Source organism: Poecilia mexicana, unplaced genomic scaffold (genome assembly GCF_051168715.1).
Source record: "Poecilia mexicana isolate PSO_F unplaced genomic scaffold, ASM5116871v1 scaffold_21, whole genome shotgun sequence".
NCBI classification, from domain to species: domain Eukaryota; kingdom Metazoa; phylum Chordata; class Actinopteri; order Cyprinodontiformes; family Poeciliidae; genus Poecilia; species Poecilia mexicana.
Genome location: NW_028263390.1, coordinates 12,069,357 through 12,079,855, shown reverse-complemented (window position 1 = coordinate 12,079,855; position 10,499 = coordinate 12,069,357). Strand labels below are relative to the sequence as shown.

Genomic DNA, 10,499 nt, shown 5'->3' with positions numbered 1-10,499 from the left:
CCACAAAGGAAAGGTTTTACTTTTCTAAAGAAAACATAGTCCTACTAGAAGATCAGGGAATAGTGTAACCTGTTGATCCAAACATTTTATTTTGGGTGTGGCCAGTGTTTTTTTGAGGACACAGAACAAAAGAGTAAAATAAAAAAAAAAAGAAAGTGGATAGATAATCTACGGGGAAAAAATGAGCTCCTCTTACTCGTCCTGCTGCTGAAATACACCGCTCCCACTTCAGAAACAACTGGTCAGATCAAGGAAGAATGTCTTATCAATGTCAATCACGCTTGTGTACATGTTCCTCACAGAGGAGCTGAAGTAAATGATGGCTAAGGGAAAACAAACAAAAAAGTAAACAGAGGGGAAGGATGTAAACCAGAGAAATATGAGAGAGATAACATGACGGGAACTAAATGGTTAAAAAGAAAACATGAAAACAGGGTCCGATACCTTATAACTGCAATGGTGATAACATTGATCATTTGAGTAACTGAGGTTCCAATAGAAGTTGAGTCACAGAAATTAGTGTTTCACTGACACCCCACTGGCTCACATACAAAAGTGTTCAGGCTGACATTGTTGCATAATTTCACGTCATTAACAAGTTAATAGATCTCACTACTAATTTAATGTAAGCATTCATGTTTATTTCTGAACAGACTTGTAAATGTTAGCATTCTGCTGTCAACCCTGATGCAGTATTACTGAAGTCCATGTAAATAAATAAAAAGTCAACGTCTTTGTTTTTTAGTAGGTGACTTTTGAGCCCACAGAAGTTGTGCTATTAAAACAAAATAACATCAACAATAAATCAGAGTCCAGCTACAGATTTTATTTTTTAATCTTTCCTCACAAAACCTAAATCATCCCAGCCAACCAGGGGGGTAGGAAGAGGCCTATTGTGCCAAGCAGGCACACAATAATGAACATCCATAGGAAGATCCGATCAATGACCATGGCAACATACTTCCAGTCCTCCTTCACCTGTGGAAAAAACAACGAAGGAGAGAAAATTTAATGGAATAAAAAAAAAAACATGCCTAACCGAAGACAGCAATCTTCTGAGATAAATGTATTTTGCTTATGAACTAGATTTTTAATTTACTGCTTTAGGACACCAGCGCTGCAATATATTCTGGAGGACTACGCTGTCGGTTTTAGAGACACCTCCTCACTATTCCCTTCCAGCAAAGTGATTTACTGAAAATTGTCAGCATCAATCATCTCACAAGATCCTTTTCTCTGGAACTCCTGATATTGACTCTCAGCTGGAGTTTTAACACGACTTTAGGTACATTAAAAGCAGACTACTAGCTCAAGAACCCAAGAATAAATGTCTCTGAAGTGAATTTTTGCCAAAAAACGATCTATTTACCTTAGTAAACCTAAAACAACAAGTTACTTCTGTTCTTCAATTGACTATTTTTCTAGCTGTCTTATGGATCTGATTTTCATCCATTTGTTAGTTATCAAAAAAATTCCTTGAATTTTTTTTTTTGTGAATCCTCAGCGTAATCTTTGAGATTAGTTTAACCAACCCAATCTAATCTCAATTCCCAGTATTGTGGAGCAGAGAACGAATCAAATCTGCCCTTTCACAAACATTTAACGACTTTCCTAACAGACTCTTTAAATTCTCATTGACAGGCCCCATGTCCAGTCATTGTTTACTTTTTACTTTCTCATCGGCTGGTAAATCATATCTTATTTTTATGTCTTAGCTTGTTTTCTTTAGCAGGGAAATAGTAGTACTGCGGTAGTTACGATAAGCAATACTCACACTGAAATCTGCATCTTCAGCTCTCAGATGGTCTGCTATGTAGTGAACCCCTTGTAACGCCCGTATTACACTTGGTGAAAGTATGAAAGGTGACTCTAACCCTGAGCTGTCCCCTTTAGGAGGCTGCTGCGGGGAGTTAAACCTGGCTCCAGACGACTGTCTGTTTAATCCTGCACCACCATCTTGCAAGTTTTGGTTGCTCTGGGTTTTCTTCTGTTGCAGCGGAGGAGTCAACCCCGGAGGTCTCGGTGAGGGGGGCCGGAAGGAGAAATATGACGTCAGCGTTCCAAGCTCCAAGTCCTCGCAGCAGCTTCTCTCCGAGTTTTCCAGAGTGCTCCCGTCTCTCATCCAGGTATAAGAGGTGCTGATGCAGTGGCTTGATTCATACCCCGCTATCTGCACTTGCCGCCTCTCTGCTGCTATTTGCTGCTGGAGTAGCAGCAGCCTGCGGCGCCGGCCGTCAGGCGCCGGCCTGCGCATGAACAGCCAGCGTGGGATCAGGTCCAGGAACACGGAGTGGACCCAGCGGGGCATCTTGTGAGTGCTGGGTGAGCGATGGTGCACGTTTAGCACAAACACCGTGATGACAATGGACAGGGTGACGAAGATCATCGTGAAGAGGAGGTACTCGCCGATGAGAGGAATGACGAGAGACGTGGAGGGTATGATCTCCGTTATGAGCAGGAGGAACACGGTGAGGGACAAAAGGACCGAGATACAAAGAGTGATCTTCTCACCGCAGTCTGAGGGCAGGTAGAAAACTAAGACAGTGAGGCATGAGATCAGCAAGCAGGGAATGATGAGGTTGATTGTGTAAAATAAAGGAAGCCTTCGGATGATGAAGAAGTAGGTGATGTCTGGGTAGATCTCATGGCAACAGTCGTATTTCTTTGTGTTGTATGTTCCCACAGCGTTGATGATGGCCCACTCCCCGCTCTCCCAGTAGTTGTTGAGATCCACGGTGTTTTCTATCCGCTCCAGGTCGATCTTGGCTTTGTCGTAGGTCCAGGAGCCGAATTTCATTTTGCAGTTCTGCTGGTCGAAGGGGAAGAAGGTGACGTCGATACTGCAGGAGCTTTTGTAGATGGCAGGCGGGACCCAGCGCACTTTACCAGTATGGAACAGGTGAGCTTTGGTCATGTGGGTCACAGCAAACTCGCCGTCAGCACTAGAATATAAAAAGAAGTTGCGAAAGCAAACTCAACGCTGCCGTGGCTTAGAGGGAAGCAAAGTTTAGGCACATACAAAAATGACATGGTGAAAAAATGTAACTCATTTTAAACCCCGTTCATTATCTTAATCGCTATAATAGCTTCTGTTGAAGAGCCGCTATCATTTCATCAGTTTAATTTCACTGACAGACTGTGATTAAACAGACTCATCGGAGCAGAACTCCATCATCAACCTGCTTGATTTTAATCTGAGTGAGATGACTTTAGGTGCTGGGACTTGAGTCTGAAGGCTGATTTCACATGGCGATATTGCATTGATGAAGGCTGCCTTCTTTTTAAAATGAGTAAGCTTCACCAACATGCTAAACAAGGAGCTCAGGTAAACACGTAAACAGTAATCAATTTATTATACCACTAGATGGCACTGTACACATATCATAAACCTATAAATTTGTCATCGAGTCTTTCAAGATACAATAAAAATATGTATTTCATTTTTAAAGCAAGCAGTTTGAATAGCCACCTGAATGATCTCCACACTTTTTTACTTTTTGACAATATACATTATAACTGGATGTTACTTGTAACATCCAGTTATAATGTATATAACTGGATGATATTTGATCAAAAACAACAATCACAAATAAAAAATCTTAACGAAAAAAAAACAAAAAACAAAACTATTAACTCACTTGTTATAGAGAACTATATCTGGGACCCATATGAGCTCCGATGGGACTCTGATGGACGTTACGTTGTCATAGTCAGACGGTCTCCAGCGAAGTTTGTAGTCATTCCACTCCTGGGAGAGTCAAACAGAGATCAGTGTTATCCTTGAGTTTTTATCCCTCAAGATTTTGCCATTTAAGGCAGAAACAATTCTTTAAAAATTTGACTGTAGAAACAGGTTTTCTAACCTGCTTTAACCACACGTTAGTTGTCATCATTTGGTTTTTCTCATCCTGAATGGGAGACACAGCAGAGATCAAAGAACAAACGAACTGAAGTACTTAAAGATACATGTGTAGAGTAACATTTTTGTAATCTAAATGAAACACACACGAGATCTGGTCCATTTGGTCGAATATTATGACTACAAGTGCTGGAACAAAGATCTTGTGTTTTGTACATATCCAGCGTTTTTGGCATGAATTTCTTTCACATTCATTCTTCTATTTGGTGTTCATGTTAGATCTGAGGTTAGATCTAAACAGTTTTACAACCAGTTTTCCGATACTAGTTTTGCCTTTGGACCAGTTCTTTATCATCAAATGACCAAGCAGCACAAGCATTACTGAAAACACACAGACGATACATCAGTTCTTCCCTCACCAGATCCTGTAATCACTGATGAAAATGACACTGAGATACTTCAAATCCTATGCTAGATTCAGAAATATTGAATATCGACAAAAGTATTTAGCTTGAATCCTTTTGCAACCACAATTACAATCCTTTCATATAACTCACCACATCAATGAGCTGGGCTATGGACAGTCCAAACTTGACTATAACCACATCAGAGATGTTTGGGACAGGTCTTGACCACTTGTTGTAACCAGAGAACAGCGTCTTGAAGAGTTCATCTTCGGCATGTGAATGGGTCTTGACATGACCAACAGCTGTGGAAAATAAGATGTTTATTTATTCAAAATACTCTTTATTAGAATTTTACAAACACATAATTAATTTAGATGATTACGTTGGATCTCTGATTTCATGCTGTTAAGTGTCTTCAAGTAAATCTGATCATTTACACTCTTTTATTTAATAATGTTTAATTTATGCAAACATGGCATCATGTTGTGGCTTGTGAAGGAAAGAGCAGGAGCTGGAAACATGGAGGTGTTTCATGGCAGAAGTCTAGCTAGAGTTCACGTGTGTGAGATTTAATCTCAGTTTAAATCCAGATGTCTTGTTAGAGAACATTACAGACTGTCAGCATCAAGAGAGCCAAGGAGCACAGAAGACAGATAAAGTTTTAAAGACATTTTACGCAAAATTAGGTTATTGAATAAAATCCCAGGCTTTGAGCACCTTTCAGAGAATAATCTGAAAGTCGAAAGAGATTGCAGAACAAATGCAAACTAACTGGAAGTACAGGCTATGAGAGCATTATGTATAGCAGCAGACAAGACAAGAAAAATCTGAAGGAGCTGGACAGAGCCGCGTGTCAGGTGGGAGTGTCTGTTGACAGAACAGCTACTCTTAATGCACTTCACACATCTGGAGCTTAAAACAGTGGCAAGAATCAACACTTTCTAGAAAGAAAGCGAGAAGAAGTCCCATTTGCAGTTTTGAAATACCCATGAAAGAGGCACAGCAAACATGAGAATGAAGGTGCTTGGGTCAGATGAAATCAAAGTGTAGAGTTTTGGCCTATTTGCAAATGTATGTGCACTAGCTTTTTTCATTGATATTTTGACTAAGAGCATCAAAAAAGTCTCTGTCATAGCCTAAGTTTACCAGTCATATTTAAAAAAAACATGATAATATTGACTTATTCAACTGGATTTCATTTTCATTCAGTTTAGTTAATACTGAAAAAGGTGAGCAGGATCCCAGGTAGTTTGAGCTGGTTTTGGGTTTGGTTATTTCATTGTCCCTTCTTTCTTGTCGTTCATTAGATCAGCTGTGTTTCTGTTTTATTTGGTCCTGTTTTTTCTTAGTGGTCTCAGTAGTTTATCAGGTTTATTGCTTGTGTCTAGTCCTCTTAATTATTTTAGCTTTATTATGTTTCTAATGGGGCTGCACCGTGGTGCAGTTGGCAGAGCTGTTCCCATGCAGCAAGAAGGTTCTGGGTTCAATTCCCTGCCCTGGGTCTTTCATTTTATGACCTTTTTCAGCTTCATCTGTGTTCACTATGGGTTTATTAGTCACTCTGTCTTGATTTTCCTGCTCTGCTTTTTCTCCAACTGCATCACATTCCCCCGATTAGTCACTCCTGGTTCTCATGCCGCTCATTAACTCTCCCAGTAGTTAAGTCTGTCAGTTTCATCACCTTCCTGCCAGACGCTCTGTTCATCCATGTCCATTCATCACTGCCTGCTTTTCATCGCCTGTTTTCGTCCTGACAGTAACAGTTACTGCGTATTCTAGTTATTTGTTGCTCCCTGTGAGTTCTTCCACTTTTCTGGATGTCCTGTAAGCAAATAACTAGAATGAGTCCACCCATGTCTTGTCTTGAGGTATGGATACTTTTCAGTGCACTGGACCTGGATATTTTCTTTTTCTTAAGTGTTGGATAAATGATTTATTTTTAACTGCGTGTTTTTAACCATGTCTGCTCTTTTGGTGTCACAACTTGTGCATAAAAAAAAAAGCAGATTTCAAAAAAAGGGCTTTGATGTATCTGATGTGCCCTATATTGGAAAGGATTAAAATGTGCAACTCTGGGAATATTGCAATGACCATTAGTGTGCGTAAGACCTGGTGCTATACTTTTATTTTTATTCTAGTTGATTACTTTAGGAGGAGTAACAGCAGCCCTTAATTTGCAAAAAATGTCAAAAGCTACCAACTGAAGACCGTTAAAGTCCTCATTTATTTTATTAGCTCTAAAACAAAAGCGTTAAACTGACAGTGTGACATTTTACAATGGGTCATGCACCATAACTCATTATATTTCACTGCCCAAAATGGTGATGTGTCCTTTCTGTGCCTTGCTTTCTTTGTGTTCCTGATTCAGGTAAGATTTGGCATAAAGGAAAATACCTTTTTAATTTTGTTATATTAAATATTTTAACTTTCAAGAAAGAAAGAAGTACTTTTCTCTCTTTTGTTCTTTCTTTCCTTCAAAAATCTTTTTTTTCAAAATCTTACTAAAATCAGGCACATCCACATGTAATCTGTTACGGTGACATTAAGGTTTAAACAAGGTCCTGCTGTGTTTGCAGTTTTCTCTCATAGTGCAGAGGGCTTTGCAACTCGGTGGAGCGTGTCACCATTATGGATCAACAAGTTTGATCCACACATTTTTGGTTCCATTAAGGACATTTCTACAAAGTGTTAGTGCAGGTCAACCCTCTGCACGGTCAATGCTGTAAAGACCTGTGGCTACATGTAAATCTGATGCAGAGATTTAGTGCTAGAGCTGACATCTTGGATGGACTTTAAACAACACAGTGCTGTTTCACAGTAAGTATTTAATGTTTTAAAATACTATTTTCAGCATTGTTTTTTTCAGACATTATCTTTGCCATATGATGGGTTTCAAAGTGGACACCTGGATTCATCTCCTACCTTCATTTGTTTATTCTAATCTGACCAATGAGGTTGCAGCTGAGGCTTCCTGTCTGGTCTCTTGACAGGGCTGGTGAGATGCGTCCATTTCCCGTGCCTCTGGGAGCAACCAGATGTGTGGGGCTAAACAAAAAAGGCTCCTGGGTACCATTCATCAAAGAACCTCCTGGCAGTGGAGTCTTGAAATGAGATGACACCTTCAAAATCCAGCAAACTGGGCTTAGAAGACTGGAGGCCAGCCAGGCCCCTCGGCCAGGTCTATAAAACACTGACCCGTTTGGAGGATCGAGTCAGCAGCTTCCTTGGCCAGAGGCACTCTTGGTGAAATTGGACTGTCAAGTGCTTTTAGCAAAGAGTATGGAGGGGAACAACGTGGAACATTTTCTGGACAAGAAAACTGCAAGGCGTCAAGTCAAAGAGCTGATCTTTGGCTTGGTGGCAAATGAACCATCTCTAGATCGTGTGTCTACTTTTTTTTTTTTTTACTGCAGAAGTGAAAAAGGAAACATGGGGCAGGGAGATGCAGACTTGAAATGTTTGTTTTTTTCAGGCATCTGTTGAGAAAGTCTGCTAATGACTTGTTTCTGCATTTGAGTGAACAATTGATTCATGGTTTAAATTGGTGCAAAAAAGAGCACACGTTTTTCCTTTGCTGTCAATCTCCTTTAACAGAGAAAGTTTCTACAGATATCTGTAAAAGCATAACATTTTCATAAAATACATTTCCTTCAATGGTTGTGCATATCTAATCCACCTCTTTATTTAAAAAATCTGAATGGGATCAGTTGTAGATTAGCCATTTTTGCACATATGGAAACATTACAAGATGTATGTGTGTTTAATGACTTTAGAAAGGCCACAATGCAAGTAATTTTATTATATAAAAGTGCCAGTTTGTATCAGGTGGATGGTATAAAACAGGATTAAGAGAATAAATTGGGTGTTTGTTAAATTACAAAATACAGAAGAATTAATAAAGTGAAACATAAGGAACAAATAAAAGATACCAGCATTTGTTTTAATGAACAAAAAATCTGCACTATGGACTTATGGCTTCTGGAGGCCATAACATTTTCTCTGGCTGTGGCTGCAAACATGTCTGACTTACAGAAAACAAACAGTTGCAATTGGAGAAATGTATGTGAAGGTTAGTAAGGCAGTTGATTTTAATCCAAAGATGATCTCAAGTATCAAATCCTAATGAAAGCATTTGGTATTAGCAGTGTGTAGGACTTAACTCCCATTCCCTGTTGTTGACCTGATGTTTTGTTTTACATCAAGTGGTGCCACAATACAGCTGTGACTAAAAGGTGCATGGACCCTGAAAGGGCAGGTTCTCCAGATTTAGAAATGGACCATACAAAAAAAAAAAAAAGACAAAACAATGTAATAATTTACATCTTCACCTGTTGAAAAAAGAAAACAAGAAAACCAATAAAAACAACTTACATTGGAATTTCATAATGCGACTGCACTATCTAAGGTACTAACTAAGATCATGTCATTGACAAAAACAAAATAGTGCAAAAAAAATAAATAAATAAATAAAACATGCATAACACACAACACACACGCTTTACCATAGAGGGGGACTTGGAACTACATGACAAATTCTTAACTTGGAGGATTTTGATTATAGTGCTGTCTGTCCAAGTGTGCAGTTAAACCTACAAGTAAGTATCTTGAGACTCAAATGCTTTCATATTGCATCAAGGGGGGCGAGGGGGTTGGTATCAGGATATCCCTAGGTTGGGATACTTAAGAAAAGAACGCAGTTATTTCATTGCTTTTTACTGAGTCTAGAGATGGACGTCAGAATAAATGAAGGGCTTTTATCGAAAAATAATGTAAGTGATTGTTATTGCAATTCACAGGTTTTGGTTCTTAAATATATATATTTTTTCAGCAGGTCTGTGTATTAAATTCCTGCTCAGTTGCAGTTCAGGAAAAAAAAACAGAAAAAAAAAAAAAAACTCTTACCTGTCTGACCCAGAAGTAGCGTCCAGACGACCATGGTCCCTTTCAGGAACAGGTGGTTGTGAATCATTTTGCGCTCTGTTAGAAAAAAATAAGTCCAACTTGATCAGAGAGTAAAGCGCAGCGGGGACGATCCGTCAGAGTCTTCTCCGTGAGAGAAGCATGTGTCATCTTCGCAGCTGGGAGGCATATCCGGAAAAAAACTGCACAACAACTGCTGCTACATCAGAGGGAGAGGAGAGAGTGGAAAAGTGCTCCTACCAACTACTGTACCGCCGTTCAGCATTGGTAAATGTCTCTTCGGTCACCACTGAAATGTGCTTCTGTTGTGGATTAAATCTGCTATTTTAGTAACAAAAAGTGTAGGAATATGTTGTCCAGGCTTGCGCGGGTGCCAAATCCAAACCATTGCGCATTTTTTACGCACGTTGCCAAGCTGTTATCCTCTTGCTATTTCTAATGATTTTGATCTGGAGAGCGGTAGAGCCAACTAGCAGGGAACATGCGCCTGTATCTGGTAGGACACCTCTGGCAGTCCCTCCTCCTATTTCTCTTCCTCCTCATCTCTCTCTTTGTTTCTCTCCCTCTTTCTCTTTCTCACTCCGATTGGCATAAACCTTAGATGTAAAGGCAACTGAAATACCACATTTACATCTAAGCACATAAGAAAGTGTTTTATTTGCGCCATTCTCTGAAGCGTTTTTTCACTCCAGGAATCAGCTCAACTGGGATATTTCAGTGGAAAGCAGCTAGAGGGCAGGCTAAGTGAATAAATATACTTGGAGATGTTTTAAGTTTTCCAAACGTGACGGTGAACACAGAAGCTGCGTAATATCACTGAATAATGAAAAAAATGATTTTATTGGAACAAACACTGTTAAATTAACAACGTAGTCCTTCTGAGACTCAATCGGTTCTCCCAGGGCAAAACAATTTGAAAGATTAATCAGATGTAGATCTGAGTTACACCATTTAAAAAAAATACAAATACGCTTTGACCTAAAAACTATTACATTGTAGCTTTGTATGCTCAGGATGAATAATCCTGAAGATAATCATTCGCCCTACTCTCAAGACTTTTGCAGCCTCTAACAGATTTTCTTTCCAATTTGCCCTGTGTTTAACTACATTATTCTCCCATCAGCTCTAATCAGTTCGCCTCTTCTGCTGAAGAAACACATCCTCGCAGCACGAATGACACCTGGCGCCACCAAGTTTCACTATTAAAACGTGGGTGATCTAATAGCATTTTGTAGAGTCAAATATCTTGATTTTGGTTTCATCTGACCAGAGCAACTTTCTTCTTCAACAAATGTATGCCACACTTTCTAGAT

General features: G+C 39.5%; 1 protein-coding gene across 1 annotated transcript; it reads right to left on the bottom strand.

Annotated features, from left to right (window-relative positions):
* Nucleotides 1-132: 132 nt before the first annotated feature.
* Nucleotides 133-9,250, bottom strand: chrna2b (cholinergic receptor, nicotinic, alpha 2b (neuronal)). Its single transcript, XM_014990770.2, has 6 exons — nt 9,169-9,250; nt 4,417-4,568; nt 3,864-3,908; nt 3,639-3,748; nt 1,775-2,942; nt 133-978 (listed from the first exon to the last, which is right to left on the bottom strand). The coding sequence occupies exons 1-6, from the start codon at nt 9,233-9,235 to the stop codon at nt 853-855; spliced, it is 1,668 nt and encodes a 555-aa protein (XP_014846256.1). The 5' UTR covers nt 9,236-9,250; the 3' UTR covers nt 133-852.
* Between the last annotated feature and the right edge of the window lie 1,249 nt (nt 9,251-10,499).

Coding starts and splice junctions, on each gene's coding strand:
- chrna2b (XM_014990770.2), bottom strand. CDS start 9,235: ATGATTCACAACCACCTGTTCCTGAAAGGGACCATGGTCGTCTGGACG. Junction 4,569..9,168: donor GCTACTTCTGGGTCAGACAG/GTAAGAGTTTTT, acceptor TATTTTCCACAG/CTGTTGGTCATGTCAAGACC. Junction 3,909..4,416: donor TAGCCCAGCTCATTGATGTG/GTGAGTTATATG, acceptor TCTCCCATTCAG/GATGAGAAAAACCAAATGAT.